Consider the following 17,080-nt stretch of genomic DNA (forward strand, 5'->3'; position numbering starts at 1 on the left):
CGCAACCTTTGCTCTCTCTCTCTCCCGCTACTCTCTCCTCTTCCATCCTATCATCTCTTCCCTCTGCTCAATCCTTCTCCCTCCAATCTCCTGATTCTGCCTCCTCAACCCTCCTCTCCTCCCTTTCTGCATCCTTTGACTCTCTATGTCCCCTATCCTCCCGGCCGGCTCGGTCCTCCCCTCCTGCTCCGTGGCTTGACGACTCATTGCGAGCTCACAGAACAGGGCTCCGGGTAGCCGAGCGGAAATGGAGGAAAACTAGACTCCCTGCCGACCTGGCATCTTTTCACTCCCTCCTCTCTACATATTCTTCCTCTGTTTCTGCTACTAAAGCCACTTTCTACCACTCTAAATTCCAAGCATCTGCCTCTAACCCTAGGAAGCTCTTTGCCACCTTCTCCTCCCTGCTGAATCCTCCTCCCCCTCCCCCTTTCCTCCCTCTCATTTACATTTACATTTACGTCATTTAGCAAACCCTCTTATCCAGAGCGACTTACAAATTGGTGCATTCACCTTATAGCCAGTGGGATAACCACTTCTCCACCACACTCTCCTCAGGAAAGGAACTTATCAAGTCGTCAAGCTCATTGATGAACTGGAGGGCGATAAATGATAAGGATGTTAAGCTTGAATGGGCTAGTGACTGTGACAGCATGGAATTCAAATGAGGAGATAGACAGATGGGTCAGGGGAGAAAGAGAGAATGTCCACTTGGGAGAGATGAGGATTCCTGTGCCACCACCCCGCTGACCAGATGCTCTCGGGGGTATGCGAGAACACATGGTCAGACGAGGAGAGAGCAGTAGGAGTAGCAGTGTTTTCTGTGGTAATCCATGTCTCCGTCAGCGCCAAGAAGTCGATGGACTGGAGGGTAGCATAGGCTGAGATGAACTCTGCCTTGTTGGCCGCAGAAAGGCAGTTCCAGTGGCTGCCAGAGACCTGGAACTCCACGTCGGTCGTGCGTGCAGGGACCACCAGGTTAGAGTGGCAGCAGCCACGCGGTGTGAGGCGTTTGTATAGCCTGTGCAGAGAGGAGAGAACAGGGAACAGGGTGTATTTACAGTCTTTTATGTATTGCCTTGGAATCAACTCCAATTCCAATATTAGTCTGTTATAGTTTGTTAAATGGCTTACAGAAACGAAACAACAAAATGTAGACCTATCTTTGCTAAATAGTTACCTTGAACCCATTTGCAGTCCACATAGTTCTAAGTAATTGCATGGCTTCAATAGCATTCACACTGATATAGGGGCTAGGCCTACTGTAAATTGCATTATGGCTGAGCATGGACATGCCAAACATTGTCAATAAGCAAGATTAAATTAATTACTGATAAGGCCTAAAAAGAGAACAAATAATTCTAATCAAATTCTAAACAAAACTGAACAACTTGTTTTAAATAGGCTATGTATAAATACAGTTACAGGTCCCATAGTTTCTCCCCATGGGCATATAATATTAAAACAACGCAGACTATGGAGGGTTTTACGCACATCCAAACTTTTCACAGTAGCTGGACAAAGATCCAATATAAAGACAAAGGGTGAATGTCCACTCACTGTTATACTGCTCCCAAATAGGCCTATGTTTTCTGAACATAATCGGAACCATCTTTCAGATCAGATCGCATTCACACTTGTCCAGAAGTTGCATGCGCTCCATGGACGTTGTAACCATAAAACCAGGAAGGTGAATCATTCTAATAAGATTGTTTTTTTTGTTTTTTTTATGTAACCCCTTTTTCTCCCCAATTTCGTGATTACGATCTTGTCTCATCGCTGCAACTCCCCAACAGGCTAGGGAGAGGCGGAGGTCGAGTCATGCATCCTCTGAAACATGACCCGCCAAACCACGCTACTTAACACCCGCTCGCTTAACTGGAAACCAGCTGCACCAATGTGTTGGAGGAAACACCATTCAACTGATGACCGAAGTCAGCCTGCAGGCGCCCATCCCACCACAAGGAGTCGCTAGAGCGAGATGAGCCAAATAACCCCCCCCCCGGCCAAACCCTCCCCTAACCTGGACAATTGTGCGCCGCCCTATGGGCGGAACCAAACCCTTTATTGACAGTCTTGACTACTTCGCAGTGGTGGAAAAAGTACTAAATTCTCATACTTGAGTAAAAGTAAAGATACCTTAATAGAAAACGACTCAAGTAAAAGTGAAAGTCAGCCAGTAAAATACTACTCGAGTAAAAGTCTAAAAGTATTTGGTTTTAAATATACTTAAGTACCAAAAGTAAATGTAGTTGCTAAAATATACTTACGTATCAAAAGTAAAAGTAAGAATAATTTAAAATTCCTTATATTAAGCAAACCAGATGGCACAATTTTCTTGTTTTTTAAATGTATGGATAGCCAGGGTCATACTCCAACACTCATACATAATTTAAAACAAAGCATTCGTGTCTAGTGAGTCAGATCAGAGGCAGTAGGGATGATCAGGGATGTTCTCTTGATAAGTGTGCGAATTGGACCATTTTCTGTCCTGCTAAGCATTCAAAATGTAACGAGTACTTTTGGGTGTCAGGGAAAATGTATGGAGTAAAGAGTACATCATTTTCTTTAGGAATGTAGTGAAGTAAAAGTAAAAGTTGACAAAAATAGAAATAGTAAAGTAAAGTACAGATACCCCAAAAAACTACTTAAGTAGTACTTTAAAGTATTTTTACTTCAGTACTTTACACCACTGAAAATGACTTACAACCGGTGAGCGTGGTAAGCTATACCAATTCATCCATTTAGGTTAAAAGGACCTAAAGAATTAGTCCTCACCTCATTGAGCCATTAAGTTGCGTGTTATGGTAAGGTCTGTAGCATTATGGTGATGAGCTATGTTAGGGAAAGGTCTGCAGCATTATGGTGATGACCTCTGTTAGGGAAAGGTCTGTAGCATTATGGTGATGACCTCTGTTAGGGAAAGGTCTGTAGCATTATGGTGATGACCTCTTGCAGAGAACACATATTGCAGCACACCATGTTCAGGAAGTGAATATATTACAACTTTAACTGCTACTGGTCTTTTCAGTATTTAATTGAACCTTTACCTGTATATGTGAAAGATTTGCTAAAGGTCAGACTGCATTAAATTACTAAGCTCCTCATAATCAGTGTTTAACTTGGATTGAAATAGGGGCTCGTACTCATTTTGGGTGCTGTTACTGTTTACATTTAGGGATCAGGAGCGCCACAATACTTTTGGACCTGCTACTGTCAGCTGTGTGCAGACTAGAGAGGTGTTATGGAAGTACCAATAGTGTAATCTCTGATACTCACATATAGTTTATAACACCTTTATATATGAAAGGGATCTATAAGCATTCATAACACCTGACATGAATGTTTCATAATACCTTTATGAGCATTGCAGGATCATTCATAACACCTGACATTAATGTTTCATAATACCTTTATGAGCGTTGCAGGATCCTTCATAACACCTGACATTAATGTTTCATAATACCTCATTGAGCGTTGCAGGATCCTTCATAACACCTGACATGAATGTTTCATAATAACTCTATGAGCGTTGCAGGATCCTTCATAACACCTGACATGAATGTTTCATAATACCTCTATGAGCGTTGCAGGATCCTTCATAACACCTGACATGAATGTTTCATAATACCTCTATGAGCGTTGCAGGATCCTTCATAACACCTGACATGAATGTTTCATAATACCTCTATGAGCGTTGCATTATCCTTCATAACACCTGACATGAATGTTTCATAATACCTCTATGAGCGTTGCATGATCCTTCATAACACCTGACATGAATGTTTCATAATACCTCTATGAGCGTTGCAGGATCCTTCATAACACCTGACATGAATGTTTCATAATACCTCTATGAGTGTTGCAGGATCCTTCATAACAGGCTTAGCACTATACACATTGGACAATTGTCAAAACCTTTACAGATATGTTTCAGAATGAGATTTGAAGTTTCCAGAATAACTATGCTCCTTTTTGAACTCCTCTCTTTTCATTATATTTCATTTGAACCAAGCGTAAAAAGTATGCTCGATGTCAACTCGGGACCTTATGGAATGGCTGGCAGGGTTCTGTGTAATCCTCCTCTTCAAAAGCAGCCAACCAAAGTAAAAGGCTAAAACACAGTTAAGCCTGAGGGCTACGATGCTCAGAACCCTTAACTACAGACATTTATAAATAATACAAAAGGAAAGAACCTGTCAGAAGAGATTTAAATCACAGCAGTGCTGAAATATAGTTTTAAGGGCAAAGTGTGAACCCACAAAATTCCACAATTTGGTTCCGCTCAAAGGGTTGGCCAGACGCAGGTTCTTAAGATTAATTGGCTGTTGAGAAAATAAGTTATCAATTTGACAGTCTTATGAAGGCAAGTATAATCCCACTATGTTCTACAGAGTGTTTTTGTGTTCATGAATAGTTCCGCATCATGATTCCACAGGGCTGCTTGTGTGTTCATGGATTGTTCAACATCACAAGTTTCCGCTTAATTCTGAGGACATTCATTTCATAGGCAAGTTCTTAGCTGTACCAGAAAAACATTTTTTTGTAACATTTGAACTGCAGACTGAAATAGGGAATGGCCTATCAAACAAAATGAAGCCCAATGAAATGACAGTCTCTCTTCATCATTCATTGACTGATCCCTTGAAAGCAGGAACACATGGTAATGTCCTGTGGCTCTGATTATGTCCTGTACTTCAGTGGACTGGGACTTTGTTGTTTACTGTAGAACACAAAATGGAGAATACAAACATGAATACGACATAGTGGACACTACGAAAGACAACACTATTATTGCACACAATTTGTTGTGTTTTTTCCCCTCACCCATCTGCACACAATACTCCATAATGACAAAGTGAAAACATGTTTTAAAAATTTTTTTCTCCCAAATGTATTTACATTTACATTTACATTTTAGTCATTTAGCAGACGCTCTTAACCAGAGCGACTTACAGGAGCAATTAGGGTTAAGTGCCTTGCTCAAGGGCACATTAACGTCATTTAGCAGACGCTCTTAGCCAGAGCGACTCACAAATTGGTGCGTTCACCCTATAGCCAGTGGGATAACCACTTTACAATTTGGGGGGGGGGGGGGGGGGGGTTAGAAGGAATACTTTATCCTATCCCAGGTATTCCTTAAAGAGGTGGGGTTTCAAATGTCTCCGGAAGGTGGTGAGTGACTCCGCTGTCCTGGCGTCGTGAGGGAGCTTGTTCCACCATTGGGGTGCCAGAGCAGCGAACAGTTTTGACTGGGCTGAGCGGGAGCTGTGCTTCCGCAGAGGAAGGGGAGCCAGCAGGCCAGAGGTGGATGAACGCAATGTCCTCGTTTGGGTGTAGGGACTGATCAGAGCCTGAAGGTACAGAGGTGCCGTTATTTCAAATGAGATACAGAAATCTCATTTACCCTGAGTCAATACTTTTGTAGAATCACATTTGGCAGCGATTACAGCTGTGAGTCTTTCTGGGTAAGTCTCTGAGAGCTTTCCACACCTGGATTGTGCAACATTTGCCCATTATTCTTTTCAAAATTATTCAAGCTCTGTCAAATTGGTTGTTGATCATTGCTAGACAACCATTTAAGTTTTGGCATAGATTTTCAAGCTAATTTAAGTCAAAACTGTAACTCAGCCACTCAGGAACATTCACTATCTTCTTGGTAAGCAACTCCAGTGTAGATTTTCCCTTGTGTTTTAGGTTATTGTCCTGCTGAAAGATGAATTTCTCCAAGTGTCTGGTGGAAAGCAGACTGAACCAGGTTTTCCTCTACAATTTTGCATGTGCTTGGCTCCATTCAGTATTTTGTTATGCTGAAAAACTCCCCAGTCCTTAACCCATAACATGATGCAGCCACCACTATGCTTGAAAATATGGAGAGTGGTACTCAGTAATGTGTTGTATTGGATTTGCCCCAAACATAACACTTTGTATTCAGGACAAAAAGTTAATTTCTTTGCAGTATTACTTTAGTGCCTTGTTGCAAATAGAATGCATGTTTTAAAATATTTGTATTCTGCACAGGTTTCCTTCTTTTCACTCTGTCAATTAGGTTAGTATTGTGGAGTAACTACAATGTTGTTGATCCATCCTCAGTTTTCTCCTATCACTGCCATTAAACTCTGTAACTGTTTTAATGTCACCATTGTATGTGTGGGGTACAGAGATGAGGTAGTCATTCAAAAAACATGTTAAACACTATTATTGCACACAGAGTGAGTCCATGCAACTTATTATGTGACTTGTTAAGCGAATTTTTACTCCTGAACTTATTTAGGCTTGCCATAACAAAGGGGTTGAATACTTATTGATTCAAGACATTTCAGCTTTTCATTTTTAATGAATTTGTAAAAGTTTCAACAAATATAATTCCACTTTGACATTATGGGGTATTGTGTGTAGGCCAGTGACAAAAAAACTCAATTTAATCAATTTCAAATTCCGGCTGTAACACAACAAAATGTGTAAAAAGTGAAGGAGTGTGAATACTTTCTGAAGGCACTGTAACTGCCTTAATTTAGCTGGACCCCAGGAAGAGTAACTGCTGCTTTGATAGGAACCAATGGGGATCCATAATAAATCCCAGGAAGAGTAGCTGCTGCCTTGGCAGGAACTCATGGGGATCCATAATGAACCCCAGGAAGAGTATCTGCTGCCTTGGCAGGAAATAATGGGGATCCATAATAAACCCCAGGAAGAGTAGCTGCTGCCTTGGCAGGAACTTATGGGGATCCATAATAAACCCCAGGAAGAGTAGCTGCTGCCTTGGCAGGAAATAATGGGGATCCATAATAAACCCCAGGAAGAGTAGCTGCTGCCTTGGCAGGAAATAATGGGGATCCATAATAAATACAAATAGTGGGCCTTTTACACTAGGAAGGAAGGACATAGTGGGACAAGTTAAATCTCCAAAATGATCAACCATTGTGGTTCATGTCCCTCACAGTTTTACTCATTTTATGAGCAGTATCTGAAATGAGCAACAAAAAAAGTGTCAGAAATACTAAGGAGCAGTAGGCTTTAAACTGTTAAAATTCAATTTGCCTTCATTAGCTGAAGAACTGAACCGCGGAAGATAGGGATGCTACACAGAGCCACAACACAGAGCCATATGCATTAGTTCCAGTAGAATCTACACTGGGCACAGATCATTTGGATTTACATTTGGTAGAGTTGTCAACTAATGTGAATTCAACATGAAATCATCAAAACGTTTCACCATGTCATTGGATTTAGATTAAAAGTTGGGTGAAAACAAGATGGTTGTTGACGACTTTTTGCAAATCCAATTAGTTTTCCATGTTGATTCAACATCATCACATAGATTTTTGTTGGTTGAAATGACGGCTGCAACAACGTTGATTCAACCAGTTTTTTGCCCAGTGGGTCCTCACACATCACTGCTTTCAATGAGACTGTGAAAAGCATTGTGTCACTCATTTGATTGTTCATGTTAGGGCAGTATATGGAAGGAGACAGACTGGAGGCACCTGCAGATATTTGATTTTGTTCTTGCTATTTATATCGAGTTGGTATGATCAGTACCGCCAAAATATGAATAACAATGCAGAACTAGTTCAGAAGAATTCTCTATTGACACTAAATTCCTCCCCAGCATAGTGGATTGAACACTAAATTCCTCCCCAGCATAGTGGATTGAACACTCCTGCAACAATACCAGGGCTAAATAAATGGATAGCCTATTTCTGCATTGCATGATATAAAATGCTGTTTGTTGAGCCCTTAAGGCCCACCCCCTTAAGGACACCCACCCCCTTAAGGGGGTGGGTGTCCAATTCTATAATTATTCAAAGCTCAGAGGGAGTTCGAGCATTTGCTTGGATGTCATTCATTTCACAATAAACCATAAACTATACTCTGACCCTGACAGCAGTTCCTAAGCGTTCACACAAAATGCATAAACAGAATCCTAACTGCTCCCTTTGTAAACCACCCACCTAAGATACCCCTCTCTAGAAACACAATGAAAATGCACATTATTTTCAACTTTTGATCAGTAACCCCATCTTCTGATATCCCCCCGATTTTCCAGAAAAAGGTTTTAGTATGAGATGTTTAAAATAGACTGACATTTATTTTAAAAAAATTCCTGAAGTAATATACCGTCTATGTATAAATGTGGGATTGTTCTCTAAATTCAGCTCTGTCTCTCAACAGTCAAAGACCTACATGTGCAGCAGCCAGGGTAAAGTACTGTGTTTCACCATAGACTTTGAATCAGGCTTCACTTGTTCCGAGAGCTCCTCGAAGGTGAGTAATTGTTCATTCACTATTCTAACTGAAACTTCAACAGTCGATCCAGTAAAGGGGATATTGTCCATGCTAGACTGGTTAATACCTACTGTTTACTACTGATTGGTCAAAAAATAATGAACCCTTGCTATATTTCTCACTGTTATCCCCCTGTAGAATATATTATGGAGATACAAATTCTCTCAACTGAAAGGCTCCTCTGATGATGGGAAAACAAGGGTGAAGCTCCTCTTCAAGAATGCTGAAAACAAACAGATAGAGAGGAAGGTACAGTGATGCTGCATATGACATCATCCATCTCAACTTCCATTGCAGTGGCCTCTCTGAGGAGAGTATTGATAAGAGGGCAGAATGTTTGAATACTGTGATCACATATTAAAGTGGAACTGACAGCGTTTTAACTACAGCACTTTGCAGATATGAAACAAACAGACAATCATAATAATAAAACATATAAAATTCCCAGTTTATGCTACAGAACTAACTTCATAAGAGGTTTTTAAAAATAGGTTATATTTGTCTAAAAATTCCATGATGTACATTAAGGCATTGTTGGCAGAATAGATGGATGCAGTTCAATGCATGATTAATGTAATTCACCAATACATTTGTTGGTAGTCCAAAAAATATTGCTTTCAGGTTGTAAATGTAAATGTAAATGTAAATCACAGCTACCTGGTACATTGTTTGCTGCCACCATTCGGGGATGCACTGTTTCAGTTTCAGTCACTCAGTATTTTGGACAAAAACGGACGAATGTAAATAAGGCTTGGAATGTCAATACAATCAAACTAGCAAGGGCAATGATCACAATGCAGTCATAACGTGTCTAATAGGCTAGCGTATCTATTTATTTAGCTATTTATTTAGCAAGCTAAAAACAAGGAGCCTAACGTTAGCTAGCTGCTGGGAGGATGTCATGTCGTTCATTGGAAGAGTGGGTGACTTTTCCCCTCATATCGTTTTTCACTGGCTACAGCTAGAGATGCCGGTGTCATTTGGTTAGCTAGCTAGCTAGCTATGCTGAACTTTAACGACTGTTATCCAGTTTGCATATCTCTTGCGTTCGTAAATTCACTCTGGCTATGTACTCGGATTTCAGTGTGCCAGAGTGCAGGTGATGAATTTACGAACGCGCAACTCCCGCTCAATATGACCGGTGTCAGTAAATGTCGGCAAACAGTAATTCAATTGTTGCCAGCAGCACAGTTAGTCACTAACACGCTAGATAACATGTAAACATGCTAGGGTGAGTAAAATTGTCAGCTAGCCAATTTCAGCCAGTTATCTTGGGTGCCAACCGCAGCCAGTTAGCTTAGGTGCTTGACTGCTGTTGTGAGGAACGCTCGGATCAACCCTCGGCCAGAGCGTCCAGTGTCAATAGTGTGGTCTGAACGCAAATGCTCTGAGTTTACAAACAACCCAGAGCGCACTCAGACACACTGGAGTCAATTTACGAATGCACCCTTAGTTGGAAATCAATTTTTTTTGGCATCGATCAAATGGGCGAGCAGGCAAGTTCCCATTCAGTTGTCAAAACGTGGGTCAAAACGTGGGTTGGGACAAGCATGCATTGGCAGGCAAGCTGCAGAAGGACGAGCAGGCTACTATTTCCCATCGTTTATCAGTGCAATTTTGACGGCCAACTAGCTGAAAATGTTTGAGAGGGTTTATCTGATGTTCCCTCGTTAGATTTTAGCTTACCTCTCTCTGGCTAGCATTAGTTGTTGATCTTTTTGATGTGCATAACTGAGGGAGAGAGCCTACGGTTTCATGGTTGTTTGATCAATAGGGCTGTAAAGTTCCCAAATGTAAGAGGACTCTCGTGGTATTTCCATGTTTGCAGAAATCCATTCAGGTGTATTTTGTGGCTTTTGGTGAATGCGTTTACGGAAAAGTAGCCAGAAAAAAGCCATTGCTTAAAGAACAAAATAAGCAAACACGTTTGGTGTTCGCCAAAAGGCATGTGGGAGACTCCCCAAACATATGGAAGAAGGTACTCTGGTCAGATCAGACTGAAATTGAGCTTTTTGGCCATCAAGGAAAACACTATGTCTGGCGCAAACCCAACACCTCATCACCCATGCTGTGGGGATGTTTTTCATCGGCAGGGACTGGGAAACTGGTCATAATTGAAGGAATGATGGACAATGACCCTAAGCATACTGCTAAAGCAGTTTTGCCTTGAAGAATGGGCAAAAATCCCAGTGGGTAAATGTACCAAGCTTATAGAGACATACCCCAAGAGAGTTGCAGTTGTAATTGCAGCAAAAGGTGGCTCTACAAAGTATTGACTTTGGTGGGGTGAATAGTTATGCACGCTCAAGTTTAGTTTTTTTGTCTTATTTCTTGTTTGTTTCACCCCAAAACATATTTTGCGTCTTCAAAGTGGTAGGCATGTTGTGTAAATCAAATGATACAACCCCCCCCCCCCAAAATCAATTTTATTTGCAGGTTGTAAGGCAACAAAATAGGAAAAATGCAAAGGCGGGTGAATACTTTTGCAAGCCACTGTAGAACCAAACTATTTCTGGTAAATGCCATGTGGGGAACAAGTAGAGTTATTATTATTATTATTATTATTATTATTATTATTATTATTATTATTATTATAAGATGAGTGCCTATTTGTTACAAAAGCAAATGTGACATTTTTATGTATGTAAACATTATGTAAATGTTATGCAAACTGTTAAGAATGTTTTTCACAATTTGTATTCAGGGTTTTTCTTTTCGTTGCAGGAGCTGGAGTTTGCCAATCTGACGGCAGTCCTCCATTGTATTTCTTCTTTTATGGCTGCCAAAGTGGCCTCTGTGGACCAGGTCTTTGTCAACAGTCAAAGCAACTCTGGAAAGTACCTGAGTTAGACACTTCTTGGTGTTATCATGTACATTTTAGTCACAAAAGCTAATCAACTATTTTATGCACATTCAAATTATATGTATATCTTGTTCCTGTTATTTTTGTAAGGCTCTTATTAAATAAGAAAAATATATTTAAAAAAAACACATCTGACTTTGGAAGTAGAGGATATTTATATTTGCATTAATTGGATGGTATTGACATATGAATATGATAAAGATTATTTCATTTTGTCCGTGTAGAAAAACATCTGTCACAACAATGGTTTCTATGTTTGTTTGTGTGTATAGACACTGCACAGTTTTGAATTCATGTGTAGATGCAAGTTAACTTTTTTTTTCATATTTGCAAAGTAAAAGCAGAATCGATAGATTTATATACTGTACTAATCAGCACACATGCAAACATTTTGGAATGTGTATTCTGCTGGGCTATACGCTCTCTGGTTGTTCACTTATCCCATGACTTCAGTATGACTACAGATGCCGTGGCTGCAGCATGATTTGGGGAAAAGAGTGTCTGAAGTGTGTGTGTTGAGGCCCACAAATGCAGATCTCGGGGCAGGCTTTCATGACCCCAGAGGGTATTTTTAGTTTGTATTTCAGTGTATACAGTCACTGCTAGTCACTGATAGGCTTCTATAACAAAGGGTTGTGTGGAATGATTTTTTTAAAAAGACTGGGGAAGAAGATGCAGGTTTATTGTAGCAATGGTGTCTTACTGTAACTATCAGGTGACTAAAATGTTAGTTTGTAAAGTTAAATCAACGTTTGTTTTACGTTCTGTAGTCCTTTACTTTGTATGTAGCCATGCACTTTGACAGTCATTACAAAGCTTACGAATATATAAATGTTTATATTACCTCATTTGTTTTCTTATCTATTACAAATTAAATCCCGAATCATTCCTCCTTATTGTCAAATGGTTTTTTATTGAAGTCCTAGCACAACCTGATGTGTTCACAGCTATCGATGGTGGAAATAAACGCCGGCTAACAAATCAATATTCTTGATTTGCTGGGGAACATAAGACACCTGCTGCATGAAGAGTCTTGAAGAGGGTAACAAGGAAATTGAGACCACTGACACAAAAAACTCTTAAATTAGACAGCAATAACATTTTGCAGCAAACTATCTTATCCCATTCCCATTCAAGGTCCTAAACGATATTATAACCGCGATCGATAATAGACTGTACTGTGCAGCCGTCTTCATCGACCTGGCCAAGGCTTTCGACTCTGTCAACCACCGCATTCTTATTGGCAGACTAAATAGCCTTGGTTTCTCAAATGACTGCCTTGCCTGGTTCACCAACTACTTCTCAGATAGAGTTCAATGTGTCAAATCGGAGGGCCTGTTGTCTGGACCTATAGCAGTCTCTATGGGGGTGCCACAGGGTTCAATTCTTGGGCCGACTCTTTTCTCCGTGTATATCAATGATGTCACTCTTGCTGCTGGTGACTCTCAGATCCACCTCTACGCAGACGACACCATTTTGTATACATCTGGCCCTTCATTGGACACTGTGTTAACAAACCTTCAATGCCATACAACACTCCTTCAGTAGCCTCCAACTGCTCTTAAACACTAGTAAAACTAAATGCATGCTCTTCAATCGAACGCTGCTGGCACCCGCCCACCCGACTAGAATCACTACTCTCGACGGGTCTGACCTAGAGTATGTGGACAACTACAAATACCTAGGTGTCTGGTTAGACTGTAAACTCTCCTTCCAGACTCACATTAAGAATCTCCAATCCAAAGTTAAATCTAGAATCGGTTTCCTATTTCGCAACAAAGCCTCCTTCACTCATGCTGCCAAACATGCCCTCGTAAAACTGACTATCCAACCGATCCTTGACTTCGGCGATGTCATTTACAAAATAGCCTCCAACACTCTACTCAGCAAATTGGATGTAGTCTATCACAGTGCCATCCGTTTTGTCTCCAAAGCCCCATACACTACCCACCACTGTGACCTGTACGCTCTTGTTGGCTGGTCCTCACTACATGTTCGTCGTCAAACCCACTGGCTCCAGGCCATCTATAAATCACTGCTAGGCAAATCCCCGCCTTATCTTAGCTCATTGGTCACCATAGCAGCACCCACCCGTAGTCTGTGCTCCAGCAGGTATATCTCACTGGTCATCCCCAAAGCCAACACCTCCTTTGGCCTCCATTCCTTCCAGTTCTCTGCTGCCAATGACTGGAACGAATTGCAAAAATCTCTGAAGCTGGAGACTCTTATCTCCCTCACTAACTTTAAGCATCAGTTGTCAGAGCACCTTACCGATCACTGCACCTGTACACAGCCCATCTGAAATTAGCCCACCCAACTACCTCATCCCTATATTGTTATTTATTTTGCTCTTTTGCACCCCAGTATCTCTATTTGCACATAATCTCTTGCACATCTAGCATTCCAGTGTTAATACTAATTGTAATTATTTTGCACTATTGCCTTACCTCCATAACTTGCTACATTTGCACACACTGTATATATATTTTCTGTTGTATTTTTTTGACTTTATGTTTTTTTACCCCACATGTAACTCTGTGTTGTTGTTTTTATCGCACTGCTTTGCTTTATCTTGGCCAGGTCGCAGTTGTAAATGAGAACTTGTTCTCAACTGGCTTACCTGGTTAAATAAAGGTGAAATAAAATAAAAATTAATTCTTAGACACAAAATGTGTTTATTGGGCTAACTTAAAATGCATGACTGAATTGTCTGTTCTATGTTCCAAGTTTTCTTTCAAATCCATCTCAGTAGAAGGCCAGTCCCTCAGGTTCTGCACAGCAGGTACCTCTTCCCAGTGGTTCAGAATGTCACATCACATGCATCTGTTGGTGCACAGTCTTTTACTTTTCTATACGATCGAGAAACCATTTCTGTATGGCCCTCGCTTTTTGCACAGGGGCATTGTCATGCTGAAACATGAAAGGGTCTTCCCCAAACTGTTGCCACAAAGTTGGAAGCTCAGAATTGTCTAGAATGTCATTGTATGCTGTAGCGTTAAGATTTCCCTTCACTGGAACTAAGGGGCCTAGCCCGAATCATGAAAAACAGCCCCAGACCATTATTCTTCCTCCACCAAACTTTAGAGTTGGCAATATGCATTGGGGCAGGCAGCGTTCTCCTGGCATCTGCCAAACCCAGATTCGTCCGTTGGACTGCCAGATGATGAAGCGTGATTCATCACTCCAGAGAACGCGTTTCCACTGCTCCAGAGTCCAATGGCGGTGAGCTTTACACCACTCCAGCCGACGCTTGGCATTGCGCATTGTGATCTTCGTCTTGTGTGCGGCTGCTCGGCCATGGAAACCCATTTCATGAAGCTCCCAACGAACAGTTATTGTGCCGACGTTGGTTCCAGAGGCAGTTTGGAACTCGGTAGTGAGTGTTGCAACCGAGGACAGACGATTTTTACGCACTACGTGCTTCAGCGGTCCCATTCTGTGAGCTTGTGTGGCCTACCACTTCGCTCTGAGCCATTGTTGCTCCTAGTCCTAGATGTTTCCACTTCACAATAACAGCACTTACAGTTGACCGGGGCAGCGCTAGCAGGGCAGAAATTTGACGAACTGACTTGTTGGAAAGGTGGCATCCTATGACGGTGCCACGTTGAAAGTCACTGAGCTCTTCAGTAAGGCCATTCTACTGCTGATGTTTGCATGGAGATTGCATGGCTATGTGCTTGATTTTACACACCTGTCATCAACAGGTGTGGCTGACATAGCCGAATCCACTAATTTGAAGTGGTGTCCACATACTTGTGTATATATAGTGTATGTCTCTGTGAGAGAAATCAGGCACCATGAAGAACATGAAGACCTTCTAGGAACATCCTGAAGTCATAGCCGCAGGAAGTAGGGGTGCTGGGGGTGCTGCAGTGACCATATCCTTCCACCGAACAGAAGTCTCTGCCTGCTTGGTAATGTTATGCAGTTTCATCAGCAGTTTGTCAAGTATGGAGCTTAAATACCTTGCTCAATCTACCAGGGGGAATGCCACCCACTCTTGACGACACGGGCAACAGTAAGCTCTGAATGCTAACTGGAGCGTTCTGATTAGGAGCTTCTGAGGGCGGATCCGGGAGCTCTTATTCCATGAAATCCTGAAGCCTGTTTTAGAGAACTGGAAAACAGGTTACTGTAGTGTTGAATTAAGCCAATTACAAATTACAGTGTGAGAGGACAGAAGTACAGGGACGGCAGCAGCAGTAGATTAGACTGTTCTATGTAGATTAGACTTTACTCAGTAGAATAGACTGTTTTCTGTAGATTAGGCTGTTCTCTGTAGATTGGACTGTTATCTGTAGATTAGACTTTACTCTGTAGATTAGACTGTTCTCTGTAGATTAGACTTTACTCTGTAGATTAGACTGTTCTCTGTATATTAGACTGTTATCTGTAGATTAGACTTTACTCTGTAGATTAGACTGTTCTCTGTAGATTAGACTTTACTCTGTAGATTAGACTGTTTTCTGTAGATTAGACTGTTTTCTGTAGATTAGACTGTTATCTGTAGATTAGACTGTTTTCTGTAGATTAGACTGTTTTCTGTATATTAGACTGTTATCTGTAGATTAGACTGTTATCTGTAGATTAGACTTTACTCTGTAGATTAGACTGTTTTCTGTAGATTAGACTGTTCTCTGTAGATTAGACTGTTATCTGTAGATTAGACTTTACTCTGTAGATTAGACTGTTCTCTGTAGATTAGACTTTACTCTGTAGATTAGACTGTTTTCTGTAGATTAGACTGTTCTCTGTAGATTAGACTGTTATCTGTAGATTAGACTTTACTCTGTAGATTAGACTGTTCTCTGTAGATTAGACTTTACTCTGTAGATTAGACTGTTTTCTGTAGATTAGACTGTTTTCTGTAGATTAGACTGTTCTCTGTAGATTAGACTTTACTCTGTAGATTAGCCTCTGTAGATTAGACTGTTCTCTGTAGATTATATTTTACTCTGTAGATTAGACTTTATTCTGTAGATTAGACTGTTCTCTATAGATTAGACTTTACTCTGTAGATTAGACTGTTCTCTATAGATTAGACTTTACTCTGTAGATTAGATTTTACTCTGTAGATTCAAGTCTAAACATACACTTCTACAGTACGCGGCCAACAGCTCCCTCCTCATATTTATTTGCTATTGCGTTGTGTTTCAGAGATATACTCTTATCAGGGGGGAAATTATACTTTTTTTTTTTTTTACATCTATTCGTAGAAGATTAAAACGCCAAGTGAAAGCCTAGCGAGGGTAGCATGTGACTGCTCTTTCTAAAGCCCATTACGACAGCTGTATTGGCTGAGGGAGATTACCTCTACGGTATTTCTGGTTCCATATCACATCACTCTGGACTGGGTTCAATATCTACTTTCCCCTCCATGGAATGTCATGATTGCCTTTTGAGGATAAGATCAATGTCAATACAAGTCATACACTAGGGGTAAATGAGAGAGAGAGAGAGCGACATGGTTACTAATTATCTTCACCTGCTCACCCACCTTAGGTGCCATTCAAAAGGTATATTGAACCTTCCTTAGGTGCCATTCAAAAGGTATATTGAACCTTCCTTAGTTGCCATTCAAAAAAGATATATTGAACTTTCCTTAGGTGCCATTCAAAAGGTATATTGAACCTTCCTTAGGTGCCATTCAAAAGGTATATTGAACTTTCCTTAGGTGCCATTCAAAAGGATTTGGTTTGTTTGCTTACAAGTCCTATGTTTGACTCGTCCATCATTTGACAATTGGGGATTGCTTATTTCCTCATTTCAAGAAAGCCTTCAGATGGTTGACACAGCATCATGTCACACCAGGACAGAGTAATGAACCCAATCATAATTTGTGTATGGTTCATGTGAGAGTGCTCCTACATCATAAAAAAATATATGTTTTTTTTAAAGAACGAGGGGTCACATTCTGCCAATTCGTCT

At 40.8% G+C, this 17,080-nt stretch overlaps 1 protein-coding gene across 1 annotated transcript in view; it reads left to right on the top strand.

Moving 5' to 3' along the window:
- Nucleotides 1–11,139, top strand: part of LOC311145690 (gamma-2-syntrophin-like) — a gene marked incomplete at both ends in the record, with an annotated part of 60,054 nt that extends 48,915 nt beyond the window's left edge. The window contains 3 exons of the mRNA XM_084181950.1: nt 8,176–8,268; nt 8,428–8,538; nt 11,014–11,139. Coding sequence (XP_084038076.1) covers nt 8,176–8,268; nt 8,428–8,538; nt 11,014–11,139 — 330 coding nt within the window. The remainder of the gene's footprint in view (nt 1–8,175; nt 8,269–8,427; nt 8,539–11,013) is intronic.
- Between the last annotated feature and the right edge of the window lie 5,941 nt (nt 11,140–17,080).

The sequence above is a fragment of the Coregonus lavaretus genome (assembly GCF_964263955.1).
Source record: "Coregonus lavaretus genome assembly, chromosome: 18".
In the NCBI taxonomy this organism is placed as follows: domain Eukaryota; kingdom Metazoa; phylum Chordata; class Actinopteri; order Salmoniformes; family Salmonidae; genus Coregonus; species Coregonus lavaretus.